Below are 18,542 nucleotides of genomic sequence, written 5' to 3' on the forward strand. Positions count from 1 at the left end.
ACTCTGTGTTTGAACCATTATCTGTGGTTTATTTGCCTACAACAGCTTTTATTTCAGTAGTACTATAAAACCCAAATAACTAGAGTCTAAATACTGCTAAAAAATAGTATTTATCAAACCACATTTTTCAACTGCATCCCCACAGTACACAGCATTCCTGTAACTGCTTTCATTCACACAACAGAAGAAGATTCAGCACCTGATACTTAAGAGCATGCTACTGTAGCTTATCTAACAAGACCTTAACTTAGCTTTTAAAAAATCTGAAAGTAAAACAACATGGATCACTTCACATGATAAAAGGAAAGCTTACGTCGGTCGCCGTGTCTCAAGCAAAGTCAGCAGAATCTGGATTGCACTGACTATGGCTGACTCGTTTTTCTCCTTGTGGAAAATATTTGATAGAAGCTGCTCGATGGTTTCTTGCCTAAGGAAACAAATCAACAGTCATGCACTGACTGCAACATCATGTCACACAACAGCTCAGGAAGGACTCACTGCATGTGGGCATCGCTGTTTCACATAACTTACTTTAAGATATTTATTAAGTGAGGCAAGATTAGAAATACAACTCTCATAGCTACTGATTCCTACCCGATTCCCTCAGCAAAATAATCTGGGCCCTGTGTGACTCTGGTAACCTTCTTCTGACCAACAAGTATTTCAAGGCTGGAAGTTACCTCCAGTTCAGACCAGGGTAGTGGTGGGTGACAGCTGAGGTAGGTAAAAAGACAACTCCTCACCTCCACAAAAGGAGGGACACTTTTTGAAACAGAAAATTAGAAGCCATAAATGTTTTCCCACAAAGGTATTAAAAAAGGTAATAAAAATAGTAATTAAGAAAGCTCTAAAACAGGTAAAAAAGAACATCAATCACTGCCTTTTACTCCACAGTTAAAATTTGGTAACCTATTGACCCAAAAGCATTCTCTGCAGGCTCTTCCCATTACACTTCTCTCTCAAATATTTAAGATCACAGGTAACGGAAGACACAAGGGTACTTCAATTTATAATGGACATTCTCCAAGAAAACTACCACTTCCTAATATCTCAGTAATTTTCCAAATCTATGTGAATTAAGAAAAGGAGCTCCCTCATAATGTGCCACATAGCTGGGTTGCCCCTGGTTGCTCATCTGGCAAAGCTGCTAGTCATCCCAAGGTATAGTTGTGCTCACCGTGCTGCACATCAGTTCCACTAACCATCTCTTTCCAGACTAGGGCAGCAAGTAAGAAAGAATCTCTATTTGGGAGAAGCAAATAAAACTAGCATCTAATGTAATTTCAGAGGATTCCCTTGCAGGAAGTCAACTTCAGATTCACACTCGCAGACCAGCACTGATCAGAAGCATACTGTGAATGTCACACAAGACACTGAAGTCTACAGAATAAACACGGTCGGGAACTGTGCTCTGGTAAATAGAATGCCTTCTCCAGTAGACATGTGCATTCTTAAAATGGTGGTCTCACTCCAGGTGGAGGGTCCTGCAGCACACACCTGTACCTGTCCACCTTCTCCTCATCAACAGCAAGAGCACTCTTTCTATTAGAGAGCAACGCCACACGTCCATACTGCTGAGACCTAAAGTTAAAGGCTAAACGGCCTGAGCATTTCATGGCTACATCAAATTGGAAATCTGCCATCTCCATGAAAGAATTGCTGATGGAAAAAACAACAGCAAGCATATTCGGAGTCTTGCCTAAAGATCCAAGTATCATCAAATACACAGGAAATCATACACTCGGAAGGACTAAGCTTATCAAATAGGGTAAAAGAAATGCCTTCATACTCTTTAGATAAAAAGGCATTTATTTACATGTGAGAATATATTCACTTTCCTGCTTTAAAAGACAGGATTTACTGGCTGGAGCATCAGTAATTTATGTAAGAAGCCACTTAGGTTCTTTACCCCTGTCTGTGGGAAATGGCTCATCTTGGTTTCTGTCTTTTATACAGGTGGCCATAGAAAAGGTCCACTTTTGTAAAAATAAATTGGTTAAAATGGGATAAAGACATACATAGTCCAATTCTAAAATAACTGTTTATATGAAGAATATTTGAACTCCAAAATTTTCCAGAGCTACTAAATGAAACGTACTCCATTGCCCAGGCTGCCTCCCAGGCTAAATATCGATTACTAAACACTTCAATCCACTTACCACATCCTTTACCATTCTCTTTATCCTCAGCTCATTTCAAACTCATCCCTGAGTGCAAACTTACATTCACACACATAGTTACATATGAACAGTACCCCATCTGTGGGCTCTTGGCCATTGTAATACAGAATATGGCAATTTATTTGTGTATTATATATTGCCAGAATATTGGCTTAAAATCATCATTATTATGTAATAACTACATTATTAAATACAGATATTATACATTATTATATGATGTATTTACTAAATATATATGGATGCTACTATGATTAATAAAGATTTTCTAAACTCACAGAAGTCTGTCATTGTATTTTCACAATCAATGGACAATAAAAGAACCACCACAATGTGGGAGCATGCCAGGTGTTTGCAGGTTTGGTTCTCATTCCCTATGAGACTGTGGGAAGCACTATGAAAGATGGTCCCTGCTGGCTCTACAGCTCACACATTTGGTTCAAATAAAGCTGTGGGGATGGAGGGCTGTGGTGGCCTGAGGAAATCAGATCACTATTGAACTGTCCATTGTTTGGGCTGACACTGCACAAGCCACGTACTATGTGGCCACCAAGTGATACTCAAAATGGAACTCATCTAATTTGACATGATTTCAAGACTTTGGTACAAAAACATTGAAATTATATGTGGCTTTTATTTCTATTGGACAGCAACATAGTATACCATATGAAATTGCTGATATTTGACATTTTTAACCAACCCAAATGGAACTTTTACAAGGTTCCATCTAATGAATGCTACATTAAATATTTGGATGTGGAAGGTGTTGTATGTTTAAAAGGAGCACATATATATGGCCAAGCCCAATGGTGGACATATGTAATCCTGGCTACCTGGGGGGATGAGGCAGGAAAACTGCAAGTTTGAGGCCAGCCAGGGCAACTCAGTAAGACCCTGTCTCAAAAATAAATAAGTAAATAAATAAATAAGGTTTGGAGATGTAGCTCAGTGGTAAAGCACCCATGGGTTCACAACAAACAGAAGAAAACAAAAAGTACCTATGCCAAAATGCCAAGAATTGCTAAAACAGAACAGGTAAAATGCTATTTTACATGGCAGCTGATAACTGCTTCCAGTTTGGCCACTTCAGGAAATTCATTGAATCCCTACCACTCTGTAAGACATGCTGGCAACACACAACCTTCCTTCTCACAAGGCAGTTTTAAACAAGCTAGCTCATCTCTAATTTGTTCCTTGCCTGTCTCACACTTACCAGGGGAATAGCAAACACACACCAATGTTTTATTTGGCAAAGGGGCATTACATGTAGTAAGCCAAAACATGCAGAAGAGTTTCCCTATGTAAGAGGACTCAACAAGGACTGAGAGAATCATTTAAAAAACCAATAGCAGTGAACTGAAGTGAGATTGCTTTTGATACTTAATGCTAACTGCGTGTACTTATTCCAGTTATTCACCGAAGATGGGGAAATGTGATTCTTCTCTATTAAAATAACTATTGGCTGTTTGGATGCAGGCCAAGTGCCTGCCCAAGTTGACAGTAAACATTCTTTCAGAGAATTTGTGACTACCAAAAAAAATAAATAAATAAATAAAAATAAACCACCCCAATCCTGAGGTGTCTTCCCTTCAACCTGAATAAGTAAGTGTTCAGGTTGCCCCTGGTCAGCCACAAAGCCAGCAAACCCTAGTAACATCTTCAAAAGAAACTGCCAATTAAAATGGGTCAAATCCATATGTACACAAGACTATTCTTCATCAAAAGCCCCTTGGAGATTCTGACTACAGTTATGCCACCATATTTTAGGGTGGCTCTGTGGACTTCCATGTTACCCATTTAACAAGTTCAAGGTCTACACATAAAAGTTCACCTTCATCCCCTGTAGGTTTCTGCTGTGTATCACAAATGCTGTACGAGAAACAGGCTTCCTGCCTCTTATCACCATGGGCGTTTTCAGGACACAATTCCAATAGGAAGAACACTTCACTTACCAGTCACTCTTGAGGTAACACATCAAACAGCACCAATGAGAAAAAGGAGAACAGAGTTTTAAACATACTTTTCTAGAGTGGCAAGCAGGGGGTCTGGTTCTGTACTGTTCTGAACTTGTAACATCTGGTCTCTGCTCAGGCGAACAATTTCACAAAGGGACTGGGAAGCATTTGAATGCCGCTGAAGAAAGAAAGTACAATTTTAGATATGACACTTGTTGAAAGTTAACTTTATAGCAAAGCAGGGGGTGGGGCAGGAATTTAACAAATAATACAAATTAACACTGCTATAAGCTTCCATGAACAAGAAGTCAACCTGGAAAGCAGCTCAACATCAGCACTGGCTGTGCAGGCTGAGAGGTTTTCCTTCACAGCACACTACTGTCTCCCTACATGCAGTACATGTGATTCAAGTTCTGACAAGGGGAAGCTCTGCAATTAAAACACTTGGAAAGAAAATCTTCCCCAAACACACTTTTATCAATATGGACACATGGACACATTAGCTTAAAAAAGAAAAGAAAGTCCTCAAAATAATAGCAAATACAACTTTGTGGAAGACACAAATGGGTAGAACACTACCCTGCCTCACACTGCAGAGTGGGCTTGCCTTCCTTCCAGGGAAGTTCTGAAACCTCAGGATCCACGTGTATTACACTCTGGCATGAAAAACTGAGCTTAGCTCGCAGTGAACGATGTTCCACTTTAGCACAGATGGTAACGCACCATGATCTCCAAAACTTCTGGGTGGAATCAGGAGCCTGACACTCCTTGATGAGCAGTAACTGGTCATACAACTTTAACCTGTGTTCTATCACTTAACGCAAAACATGAGTGGCAGCAACTCTGTCCAAAAGGCAAAACTGAGTTTCTTGAGAGTCAAGTAGGGAGGTGCTGACGTCCACAGTGCTTGTCTTTCTCAAAGATTTGCTGCAGAACTGGGATTTCCCTTTATCAATTTCTCCTGTACCCTGCCAACATGTCTTATATCCTGTTAAGCAATCAGGTTCTGTGTAAGCAGTGCTGGTGTGGAAATCACTCCTACGGTGGAGCAGGCCCTGCTCTGTCACTGCTCACCACACTCTGCAGTGGCCACACTTGAAACATGTGGGAACAGTGCTCCTGTGCCCACAGCAGGATAGCTCAGCACCCCTATGAGCCCAAGAGCTCCTTCCAGACAGGAGTTTCTAGCCCCTGGGAACCTGCTTAGCAACCAGCATAGGCATATGCAGGCATGCAGAGGGAATATCAACTCTGGCAACAGCTGTCACAAAAGAACATGTATTGCACTGCCCAAGAGGGAACAGAGGAGAAGGTGACGCTCCTTTTCAAAGCCTGGTTCAGACAAACTCCAAGGACCAGAAGGTTTACAATGGACCAGGGAGGCTGAGGCAGGAGGATCATGAGTTTAAGTACCAGTCTCGGCAAGGGTGAGGCACTAAGCAACTCAGTGAGACCCTGCCTCTAAATAAAATACAAAATAGGGTTGGGGATGTGGCTCAGTGGTCGAGTACCCCTGAATTCAATCCCAGTACCCCAAGTAAGTAAGTAAGTAAGTAAATAAATAAAATGAAACAGAGCACAAGTAGTTAGAATCACTTAATTTCCACAGGTAATTCATGTCTGGGGCATGAAAACCCTCTGGCTATGCTCTCCTTCCTTTGCCCTGGCCCAATCTGAAACCTAGAGGCTTCACAACACACCACACATCACCTTTAAACCAACTCCCTCCTAGAAATCATGATGGGCCATATGGAACTTTGTCTGTAGATGGTAAGGGTCAAATATGGACACTCACATGACTTGGCCTGATATATGAGGTGACAACTTTACAGACCTCAGAGACACACAACAACTGCATCATGACAGGTGACTCCTCAGCATAGGGCTCAATTTGTAAGCTCCAACTCAAGCTTCAATCCCACTGCCAAGTCAATCTTTAGCACTCAGGATAAAGGCCAAATCCATTGGAACATGAAGTCCAGGATCAGGAAGAACAACAACCAAGTCACCATAGGGTATAATGGTGACCAAGATCCTGTTGAAGCGTAAAGTTTTAGCTAGACCAGATGAAATGAACACAGATGTGACACATCATTTGGGTCAAAGACAGATATAAAAGAAAAAGCAGTGTGGACAGAAGAGGTTTGTAACCAAGGCAGCAGGTTTGGAATGAAACCCAGCTCTGAAAAGGAGATGGTGCTAGAACCAGGGGACTGCTGTATCATTTCTAGAAATTTTCTGGCTTCAAGCAAAATGTAATAGCTTAGAAAACTGTCAACTCAAGAATGCCAAATTATCAGTTCTTCCCCCCTTCTCTGATCATCTTCACAGCTATCCAAACAAGTGTGTTCTGTCTCAAATAAACATTACTTGTCCTTTTTCATTTAAAAGTCAAATTTATAGGCACACAAGAGGACTTACATCTTCGTCTTGCGATGGGTGAACTATTTCCACAAGCCTCTGGATGATTTTCTCCTCATTTAACCACTGCAAAACACATTGTAGAAGCAATCATACCAATGAGCGACTCCTGTTCAAGCCCCAAGGAAGATTAGCACACTTGGAAATATCCATCACATTTTAAGAAGAATGTTACAGGTTTCTCTGGACTTTGAACACTATAGAAAATTAAAAGTCCCCCAAGGAAAATGCCAGTGAATATATTATTTTAACAATAACCAAGAATACCAACAACTCCCCAAATTACAGTACCCACATAATAAAATTCTATACCCCAGCTCTTCAGCTATGGGTTAATGCCCAGACACTCAGAGCACTCCAAGTGTCTTACTTTGGCAGGTGGGGGGTTGAAGAGTTTGAGAAGTTTAGAATGTGCACACTCTGTGTAAGAGAGTGTGTTCCTAGCTTCAGAAAAACTGAGAAAAGCAATACTTAATATCAAGTTTCTGGGTCAAGAAAAAACAGAATGAACCAAACCACCTTTTAGATTCCAAAACCAAACCCACTGCAGGAAATATGGGGGCTGGGCAGTGAAGTCATCATGGAATCAGAGTTCATCTGCCCTGTCAAGTTGGCAAAGAGTTATTTTTACAATCCTAACAATCTCTTCTTAATCTCTATATGAAATGCAATGAATAAGACTATGAAGGGGATTATAATAAGAAAAACACCCAGCTGGTTTGATATAGTTCCCTAAGGACCTGAAACAGCATATACAAAGACAGCTCAGTATCCAGAAAGGCCACTAAAAAAATCCCAAAGTTTAAAGGAAACAGACTGGAGCAGGGAGGGTTGGGGGGCAAGAAACCAAACACAATTTGCTAAAGGCACAGAGAAGAAACCCTGATGCCATCTCTGGCTACTCAAGGGGGATGTATCCCTAAAGAAAAATGCAAACAAATGCTATGAGGCGGACAGCACAAAGAGAAAGGCCCAATTTTGAACTTCAAGAACTATTTTAAGTGTGCACACACACCACCCGGAATCTTACTCAAATGCAGGTTCTAATTCAGTTGACTAGGGATGGCCTAAGATTATGGATTTCTAGAAGTTCACAGGTGATATCCCCCTGGGGCTACTGTGCTTTGCTAGTAATGTTCGAAAATAGAGGATGCCAGACACCTGTGTGAGGAGGGATACTTCTGACTACCATGGAAAAACCAGGAACCCTGATGGAGAACTATCAGACTTAGAGCCTACCCCGGCATAGCTACTCACAAGTACCAACCTTCCAAGCCCACTTCTGGGCCTATCCCCCAACTCAGGATTCAAAAGCTAAGACAGACATTCAGGAGTTTCTAAATAACCTTCCCCCAGTCTGTGTTCTTATTAGTCACTTGTTCCTCTCTCTCTTGAAGGCCATCTATTCTTTTGTAAATGAGCTCTAAAATTCAACCTGGAAGTGGCCAAAGGAATAAATCCATTTCACCAAGGAATACTGAGCAGATTTCCTCTACAATGATCCAACATGAAGAAGACCCTCCTCCCCCTTGTCCTCCCAGCATTCTGAACCTCTTTTGAGAAAAAAATGCCTAAATTAGGTGTCCCAATTTAAGGCCCCTGCCCATAGGCAAGTCCCAGGACCCCCACTAAGTGCACTCAGGTGGTTTCCCCACAGTGACTTCAGTGCCTGGGTCACCTTGACAGTTCCAGCTCTGACCCCATCACACAAATGCCCACCCACCCACCTCAGTAGAGAGTGCTCCACACTGGACAACACCTGACAGACCTTGCTCTCACAGGTCCTCCGGTCTCTCCTGAGTCTCTAAAATACCATTTTCAACAAAACTCATTTCTAGTGAAATGAACAAGTTTTAAAGTTTCAGGGTGAGTATTAAGAGATGGAATGGATTAGGAAATTGTTCCAGGAGGCAGAAAAAGGGGAAGGGGATAAAGACGTGAGGAAGAGTCAGATGAAAATGGCAGGGGAGAGCCCAGGAGAAGCCTGTTTTCAGTATGAATGACCCTCTCCCACCTAAGACATTCACTTATTCAAGAGACACACATCCTAATGTCACCATCTGTCTCCATTTTAACATGTGTCCACATAACCTCTGACTTCCTTATCCCATGCCCCTCCATTCTGACTTTCAGAGGTAGGCCTATCTGTCCTTTCAGGAAAGTCACAGAGCACACTCTGCTGATACATCTGCTTCTACCACCAGACCTAGCTTTCTAAGTCTTAACCCATTCTACCTTGTCACCCACACACATCACAGACCAGCAAAGGGGAGAGAACTGCTCACACACCATGTCCCACAAACAAGGGTAGGGTACCTCCTGAATTCTACTCCTGCAAAATGTCAACCTCTTTCTTTCTTGGAATAATTCCTTCCCTGCCCCCAAGTGCCCCTGACAACCCTCTGCTACCAATCCCCTGGGATCCCCAGGACATGCAGCCCAGGTCCACACCATCACCCAACCCAGTTGAGGCAGATCCAAATTCTACTCACAGTCAGCACATCTTGTCTGGGCTGTGGAGGCTCAATGCACGTCAGGAGCCGGAGCAACAAATCCATGATGGCAGAGGTTCCTATATGCTTTATAATAAGGTCTACAAAATCCCGTTTCTTCTTTAGGAAATCCACAATCTATAGGAGAACAAGTAAAATATGGAACATGTAATGTGGGAACTACAAAACTGAGAAGGTTTTAAGTTCCGACCACCACTCACTCCAAACTCCTGCCACTGCTTTAGGCTAAGAAAAGAAAGTGCTGAGTCAGAAATTAGATATCAAACTAGAAACCTTGGCTAATGTTCAAAACCCTTAGGAGAAAGCTCCTTAACTAGCACTCATCCCCTAGAGCAAATAGAACACAACAGAATCTTATATCTCTATTCATTTTCACTGTTAATTCTCAAAGAATGCGGATCAAACACTTAACAGTCCTGAACCAATTCAAAAAAGTACTTGGGGGGGGGGGGGTACTTAACAGTCCTATAGAGAGCAAGAAGATATACCATTTTATAGTCTAGGGACCAAGTAATTCTATTAGACTTAACACCAAACTGCAGAATATTCCAAAATCCTGATTTCATGCTAATAAAGAAGAGAAAAAATCCAGAACATAAAGACCTCTACTTGGAAGTGACTAGCCCCTGCTGCACGAGGTCGGATCTCACTTCTGCGATCCACCTGATCAACACAGGGAGGGTGCTGGTAGGAGGCCGAGGCAGGCTGAAAGAGTGATGGAAACCAGGGCTCTATCCTGCCCTGTAGAGTTCTCTGTGCCCTCTGATTCCTGTCTGTGTGCATCCAACACCCTCCAAAACGCTCCCATTTGTCCCAGGAGCAACATGGCCCAGTGTGGCAACTGCTGTCAGAGAATCTCACCAAGTTCAGGGGCTGGAGATTAAGATTTGCAGATGAGGAAACCAAGACTCAAGTAGGCTAAGTATCTTCTAGAGCAAAAAGGTGGCTGTCCTGTGATTCAATCTCATACCTATATCCTGTAAAATCCACAGGCCTTCCAGAATCCTTCACGAGCAAGTCTAGTAATCAGAGATGACAACTACAACAGTTTCACACAATTAAGCACAAATACAGGATCCATCATCACGTGCTGCTTCCCAAACTATGAAGCTAAATATTGTGACATAAACGCTCAAGAAATGACATATTTACACCACTCTCAAGTCTCACAGTAGTTTTTGAAAGTACAGTGAAGAAGAAAGGAGGAGAAAGCCACATGTGACCAAACCCTCCATGATTCAGTGGCAGAAGCACTAAACCTGAAGCCTAAAGGAACGCCAGCAACTGCTACAGACAGCACAGTGAGGACAAGAATGTACCGTGGATGAGGCTAGAGGTGCCACGCCATGCCATGACGCAGCACTGAAGTCCTACAGCTGGGCCCTGCTCTACAAGCTGGACAAAGTCTTTACTGGCCATGCCACTTCAGTCTGAATATCTGTCACCACCTGTGCTGCATAACCTAACTAATACTGCCATGCCTTTACCTACACTTGTAATTCTCAAAATGACAGAGGATCCCTATCTGACCTTTCTCTGCAGCTAAAAGAGCAAGGGCTGCCGAATCCTCTCATTATCATTCAAGGAGCTCTGCATAGAACTGCAAGGAGCATAGGTGACAGGGTTCTCTCCCCACTGGCACATGCGATCACTGGCACAAAAATGAGAAGTGAAGCATACTGCCTAGTAGCATTAGGGTGACAAGATGGTTTGCACTTTCCTAAAACAGCCAGCATTACTGTTATGTCTTAACAGAAGGCAGCAATGGGAGATGATCAATATTAGCAAACTTCAATTTGGGATTATTACCTAAGGCAAAAGAACATCATTTCCAATATACTTAGGAAAGTTATCCTATGGAGAAATGACATCGTCCTTCTAAAATAAAACATGTATTCACTTTGTCTTGGCATAGGACAGAACATGCTGGGACCAAAATAGTTCCAGTTCCTCCATGTGTGCTGATAAGCAAGGACAGGTCACCGGAGCCCATTTTCTACCACGAAGGTCACCAGGCTTAACTACTTTTGTTCCACATCATCACACCCCTATTCTGCCAAGAATGTCAGTTTGTAATTGAGCATGTGAAGTTCTGGTTGTTCCTTGGGCATCTATTCCCATAAATGGACTACAATCACCTGGTAAGCAAATCCTTTTTCACATCAATGTCCACTAGAGCAATGGTACTCAAAATTTTAACATGCATTAGAGCTGAGTTGGAAGGCCAGTTAAAAATCCAAACTGCTACTAAGTATGGTGAAGGACATCTGAAATCCTACTTGATTTGGGAGGCTGAAGCAGGAGGATTGCAAGTTCAAGGTCAGCTGGGCGACTTAGTGAGATCTTGTCTCAAAATGAAAAATAAAAAGGGCTGGGGATGAGGGGTAGAGCACTCCTGGATTCAATCCCCAGTACAAAAACAAAACAAATAAACAAAAAACTCAAACACCTGGGTGGTTGGGTCCACCCCCAGAGTCTCTGATTCAGAAGCAATTTGCATTGCTGACAAATTCTCAGGTGACACTGATAATTCAGGGATGACACTTGCACAACCACTGTATACAGGGGATACTTGGAGTTAATGTCCTAAGTAGATCTGAATTAAGGGGGGAGAGAGAGACAGAGAGAGAGAAAGAAAGAAAGGAGGTAGCAGCACGACTGGACAGACGCTGCAGAGCTGTATGTTCATCTACATTCTGATGTCTCAAGTGAAATGTTTACAATTCTTAGAATCAAAGTGAATCACTATTTAGTACAAACCAAATCATCAATTACATTTGCGGGAAAGATTTTAAAATTTCATTTGTGATGAATGGTCAGGGGATTAAACAAAGCAATCAGGGCTACTAGGACTTTGCTCATATATTCCACTGCTCACTTACAAGCCACAGGGCTATCTACACAAACGGGTACCAATATTCTCAGGTTTCCAAGTACTTGTCAAAAATAAAATCAGGGCTGGGGTGGTGGCTCAGTGGTAGAGTGTGGTAGCATGTGTGAAGCACTGGGTTCAATTCTCAGCACCAAATATAAATAAATGAATAAAATAAAGGTTCATCAACTACTAAAGAAATTTTAAAAAGAGAAAACCAAAGTGAGCTAACAAATTAAGAGAGATCTGAGGTACTTAGAATATACCACATGAAAAATACTCATTAATATATATATAAATCAGTGTGAAGTCAGTGAGTGCTCAAAATGCTTAAAATACATTCTTTTACAGAACCTGGACATTAGGCAAACTCAGGACACTGAGTTTAACATTACTGGGGATCATCTAGGCGATGAGTGGACCTGACACTTACCTTTTAGAAAACAATAGTTACCTGTTCTGGTTTTCTGCTGATAAGAATACTTAGCACCTTGCTGAAGAAACTGGCGAGTAGTGGGTTCAGGGGGGAATCATTCAGGAGGAAGCTGTACAATTTCATTAGCAAGGATTCATCCTCCCCTAGTCGATCATTCATCTGGGAGACATCAGAAGTGAGCAACTCACAAGATATATTTGGATACCTAGAAGAACAGGACATCATATCTTCATCTACGTTAACAGTTTAATCACATTAAATAAAACACAAAGCAGGAAGGCTTCCTTAATGTTTACAAAAACAAAACCATCTGTTGGGAATCAGAAAATCATTTTGATCTATTCTGTCCAAACTCTAGATTATAACAGATTTTCTACTTTGTCTAAAAACTTGTTTTTAAACCAAATTGTAAGAAGAACACATATTCCCCAACAAACTAGAGCATCCTTGGGACTCAAGAACCAAAGGAAATCACACTACAGGGGTAGACCATCTCAGTTATCAGTGAGGGCAGAGGCTAGAGGTATAGCCTCAGCAGCTTGCTCTGGCACAGAAGCAGCATAGCCCACAAGAGGCTGTGAGGGCCACTGGAGTCCAGGAAACTGTGCTGCACACAGCACCTAGTTAAATGACGAGGTGCACTGCAGGTACCTGGACTGGCCAGTTCCATTTTCAGATGGGATACAATGTTATTACAAAGTTGTTGTTTGGCTACCAAGTGCTCAGCCTATATTACATTTCAAGAGAATACACTGAACGGGACAACAGGACACCACCATTACCAGGCCAGTCACACTCAGAGGCCATGCTCTCCACCCCCACCTTGCCAGATCTTCAGGGGATTAGTAGACACCAAACCAGCCCACTGTCATTCCCTGATATTATCTCCCTCTGCAGGACACAGCACCCCCCCCCCAAACCCAAAGCAGCTGGACATCTGCTCTGCAACCACCTCTGGCTCTGAGACCCCAAAGCTTCAGAAATACCTGCACCACCTCCATGCCTCTGACAGCCAGACCACTCACTCTGAAAGACAGACAAGAGAGCCATGGGTTCACTCACTCCTTCCACAACTACTTCTCATCTGTCGTCAACAGTCACAGTGGAAGCCCTTCCAGACAATGCTCTATCTGACCCAGATCCCTCCTCCGCTCCAACATTCCTCTCATCAGGAACCAAGAGCCATAGTCTCAACTAGTCACCAGGAGCAGCAAGCTTAAACGCTGACCAGGACAGGAAAGTGACAAAACAGCCAAATGTGGCTGCACGAGGAAAGTGAGAGTTGAGCAGCACAGGCCAGAGAATGAGACACACCTGGAGGCATCTGACGCAAGCTGCAACTGCCTGGTGTGAGGTGCCTGGCTCAGAAGCAAACAGCAACACACTGCAGCCACAGCACCCAAGGGTCTCCAGTCAGGTCAGACAATGAATGTCCCCAAATGAAATCTTGGAGGAGGCAGATGTGTGGGCACAAGGATTACATTTCTGAATAGTGGTCTTCTGTAGGGAATGGTTCACATAAAGTCTCACTCACTTAATGTCACAGGCACCAAAGGGGCCATGACGTAAACTCCTTCCCTGGGCAGGGTTATACACTGATTAAGTTATAGCTTTTGAGTCACACTATCTAGTTCAAATTCTACCTCCACACTTACAAGTTGGTGGTACCTTGAGCAAATTAACCTCTCTCTGCCTCAGTTTCTAGGTTCGTCAGTTTCAATGGTCCTTATCCTGTGGAGGATCACAATATATAAATGGGCAGAGGGCCTGGCATAAAGCGAATTAAGAGTTTAATGAATGACAGGTATTTGTATTCCTCGTTATTTGCAGAAATGCTCCTGTGAGAGGTTATGGGGGACATACCACCTCAACTGTCCCAAAGTGAAACTTGCTGGAAAATAAAGGATTAATAAAAGGTAGCTCAAGCCCACAGCAAAGGCCACACCTGGGTGTGCTCAGATTCTGAGCAGAAGCTCCACAGCTGAGCAAGGCACCTTGGGGCTATTCATGTTCCATAGGTGACATGGAGGTGTGACCTACTCAAAAAAGAATGTATTGTGAAGTGGGCATGACATGGAAGCCCAAGTTCTGGTTCCAGAGAGGATGGGACTGTCTCTCCCTCCTTCCTTAACATTCAATAAGTCTCTAAGGTACCCAAAGGTGCCCTCCACTCCAACCCTGGGCAAGTGGCCCCAACCTCTCTTCCTTATACTGAAAACAGAGAAGCAACCAGAGGACCCAGCCCTACCCACCTGACCTGCAGTGCCTTCCTCCTCCCCCTTGCAGGGGGCTATTCCTGCTCCTGAGGTCACCCTCCACTTGTCCTCACACTTGTTCCAGAAAAGGCATCAAGACAGCCCAATCCTTCATTCTAATCAGGACATGCACAGACTATCATCTCCACTCAGGAAGACAGCACAAACAAAACCATCCTGTACCTCTCCTGACTCACCATCTGCCTTAGCCACCACTTGCTCTCCCTGCCCCCATCAGAGGAACCTGCCTGGGGGACTGGTCTCTCCTAGGCTCGGCTTCCCCTCAATCACGTCAAAAGACCTCCATCAATGAGGCCCACATCTCCACACTGTAAACTCCAGCGTGTCTTGGGAGTGGCAGCCCCTGTCCACTGTCCTTCTCTTCTCTCTGAAGTCTACTTTCTGTGGCTTTCAGGGTGGTAGCCCCCTCCTGGATCTTCCTCTTGCATCTGCTAACTCCGCAGTCCCTGTGTGTGTGGAACTTTGGTCCAGACACTGCCCTTCATTTCCATTCTCTGAGCCTTCCCTTCCATCTGCCTCAGCTCTGCAGGTGATCCCCCCCAACCACCTACTGCTACCCTTTGTCTCCACTTGACACTCCACTTGGCATCTCAAACCTGACACGGTCAAAGCCAAATGCCTGACCTTTTCCTGGCATCTGTCCTCAATGCTGTAAAGCCATTGTACTCCTCAACTGACAATCATCCTCGGCCCTTCCTCTGCCACCCAATACTCAAAAGAGACCCCTACAGTTCTAACTTCATAGAGTCCAACAGGAATCTGGCCATCCTCCGCAGCTGAGCCACTGAGCTCTTTTTCTGCTAATCACTACAGCTTCCTGCCCCCCACTCCAGTCCTCCATGGTCTAGGGCCCCAGAACAGGCAGAGGGACCCTGTAAAGTCAAGTCAGGCAACACTACCCCTGTTTATAATCCTGATCCTTCCTGTCTCATCCTGGGTAAAGTAAAAGTCCTAATGAAGCCCAGTAACCCCGTGTGGCCTATTTCTGGGACCACGCTGATCTCATGCCTAGTTTTCTCTCCTCCTGTTCTCCATTAGCAAGACTGCCCCTTCTTTGGCTGCCATGTGGTTTCTGGGGTAAACTAAGTACACATGTATGTTAGGGCTTCTGTACTTGCTATTCCCTTCGCCTGGATGTTACCAAGGACCCTCATGGCAACCCGCTCATTTCCTGTATGGCTCTGATCAAATGGTACCTTCCTAATGAGGACTTTCCTGAACTTCCTCCTCCCACCCTATACCTTCAGCAGGCCTGTCTTATCTTATCCTGTTATAGTTTCCTCCAAGGACTTAGCCAACAAGCAATGTGTTTTTTCTAACATGGTTCACCCCAATACAGTAATCACTCCATTATCCCAAAACCATAAAATCCTAAATTTTCTTGGATGACTGTAGTCAATTTTAATCCTAAAAATGTTTTTATCCCATCTGAAAAACCTCTCTATGCTAATCTAGGTGTCTGAGTCATCCAGGACACATACACACTGCTGGTGGTTCTACCCAGGCCAGATGCATGGCAGTGTACTGTTCTGCCCAACTCTTTATGCTCCTTCCAAATGGGGCCACCCAGAACATCCAGGAGACCATGTATCCAGGGAGGCACACCTGATTCCACAGCTTCAAGGCAGTATAAACAGTAACATTGGTGAAGCAAGAGAACGGTTGAGATTCAGAGTCCCACTGTATGTCATAACAGGTGGGGAAAGGGAGTACTGTTCTTTTTGCTAAAGCAAGCACTTCACATGGCGTGCCTTCTCTTCTGCAGCTAAAGAACTCTTAGCTCCATTCAGCATGTGAGGAAACAGACCCGAGATAGGAAACCCATTTGCCAGAGTTCTCAAAACTTGTACCAAGGGAGGGCTATGCTCCTTCCAAGTGTCCTGATCACAGGCCTGTGCTCTGGGACCCATGGCACCTCCAGCAAGAATAAGCCCCAAGGCAGGCAGTGCTCACCCACATGCTACTTCACAGTGGAAGGAATTCCAAAATAGCAAAGTGTCTATCTTTTGAGCGATACAAGCATGCCAGTATGTCTACTGCTAGATTTCTTTCTTCTTTTTTAAGGCATTGATTTCTATTGGAGGCTCTCAGTAAATGCTAGGTATCCATTTTAATGGCCGGCAGAAAACATGACATCCTTGAATATACAAGCCACAGGCAATTTGAGGGCATTTACGGGGACTATTTTCCTGACAGCATAAGCTTCTCAAGAAGAAAATAACAGATACTTGAAAAGCAAGGCGCGGGAGTCATGACCCTTCCTGTTCCATTCAGTTTACTTAATGCATCCTCAATGTTTTGTTCCTGAAGGTGCTGTTTTCTGGAGGCAGGGAGTAACTGCTTCACTAGAGTTGGATACAGAAAAATAACCAAAACCCCAATATTAACAGACCTATGGAGTCCTCACAAAGGGTTTCCAGGGGTATGTATAAAAGTGTTATAAGCAATGGTACTAAAGGATTCTTGCTCTACTGTGTTGTTCTTTCTGTTTCTAAGTAGATTAAACCAGTGATGAGTAGATAAATCCACTGCAGTTATCCGTAGTGTCACTTATTTAAACATAGCTTTGATAAGGTTCACCAAGACCCATGCCCTAATCTGCAGGTAACAGAAGTTCAGCCTTTGTTCTATCAGCAATGCTCTTTACAACCCAAGCTCCAACTCAGACCTGCTGTATGATCCTGGGCAGTCATATAACCTCTAGCTTCCTCTCTGTGAAGTAGGGAAAATACTTACTCGAACTGTCTCTATTTTAAGAAACTGGTCATCACCGTTTACAAAGCACATTGCTCTTCCACAAAACTTTCTGGGTGATATTTGGAACAATAACTGTTAGACTTCTGTGATTCACTGAACTCAGTTCTAGAATGAACTATGTGTCCCACTATAGATGTCACTGCTGACCATCATAATCTTCTGTCAATGGTTATGATGGCTCTAAGGGATTCTTGGACAGAAAGAACTATAATCTTCTACCCCCACTTCACTTCATCCCACCCTAAAGAGAAGTTTGAATTTTCTTACTTGTATCTGATCTTTTCATCCATGTCTTGAGGTGGTTCTTCTATAATGAATGAGACTAAATCTTCGAGACATTCTGCTTTTAACAGAAACTCTATAAGTTTGCGGTTCTGAGCTTTACATTCCTGTAAAACATCTTCCTCATCCATTAACTCCTTCAGTGTTACATCTTCTCTTTCTAGAAGTGTGTCTATGTGGGATGATGAGTGAAGATCAAATTTCCAAAACATGCTGGTCTAAACAAAATGCAGAGAGTATTTCATAAAATTTCAACTTTACATATTAACTTCTCATACTTCAAATTTCAGTTCAGTTTTACAGTCTAAAATGCCATCCTAGCTCATATGTAAGTAAAATAAATTTTATACTGAACCTATAAGACACTTTTTAAATGAGTAACACTGGTAAGATTTTTTTTTTCCCCCTCTCAAAAGAAAACAGTTTTCCATGGTTTAAAAAAAAAAAGTTGACTTGAAAATGCTCTAAAATGCTCTAAGCTAAAAACTTGGGATGTTCTTAACCTGTAAAAGTAACTCATCCACTTTGCCAAAAATTTAATGCTGGAAAAGGCAGAAAGTAAGCCCTATATGAAGGGCAAAGTACACACGCACACAGAAGTACTGTCTTCACCAACCAATGACAAGTGATGAGGCCTAACTAGAACTCTGAAGTACTATGAAATTAACCACTGCAAACTCACACTTTTAGTCTCTGACAGGTCATGAAAGAGTCTGGGCATAAAAAAAGATCCAGAGAAACTGAGTCTCCTAGGTTATTAGGAAAATCACTTGACAATCAAACTTAAAACAATTACTCCACAATGCTACATGTATATTCCTTCCTCTAGTTCATCTCCACCCTCCCCACACAA

General features: G+C 43.0%; 1 protein-coding gene across 16 annotated transcripts in view; it reads right to left on the minus strand.

Moving 5' to 3' along the window:
- The window catches only part of PPP6R3 (protein phosphatase 6 regulatory subunit 3), a 73,700-nt gene extending 55,793 nt beyond the window's left edge, over positions 1–17,907 (minus strand). For all 16 annotated transcript variants that reach the window (XM_079104152.1, XM_079104151.1, XM_079104150.1 and 13 more), the window contains exons 1-6: positions 17,675–17,907; positions 12,393–12,579; positions 9,046–9,183; positions 6,554–6,619; positions 4,198–4,310; positions 314–427 (exon numbers count right to left, since the gene is read on the minus strand). In XM_079104152.1, coding sequence (XP_078960278.1) covers positions 314–427; positions 4,198–4,310; positions 6,554–6,619; positions 9,046–9,183; positions 12,393–12,579; positions 17,675–17,901 — 845 coding nt within the window. In that variant the 5' untranslated portion in view covers positions 17,902–17,907. The remainder of the gene's footprint in view (positions 1–313; positions 428–4,197; positions 4,311–6,553; positions 6,620–9,045; positions 9,184–12,392; positions 12,580–17,674) is intronic.
- Positions 17,908–18,542: the final 635 nt, after the last annotated feature.

Source organism: Sciurus vulgaris (assembly GCF_902686455.1).
Source record: "Sciurus vulgaris genome assembly, chromosome: 11".
Taxonomy (NCBI): Eukaryota; Metazoa; Chordata; class Mammalia; order Rodentia; family Sciuridae; genus Sciurus; species Sciurus vulgaris.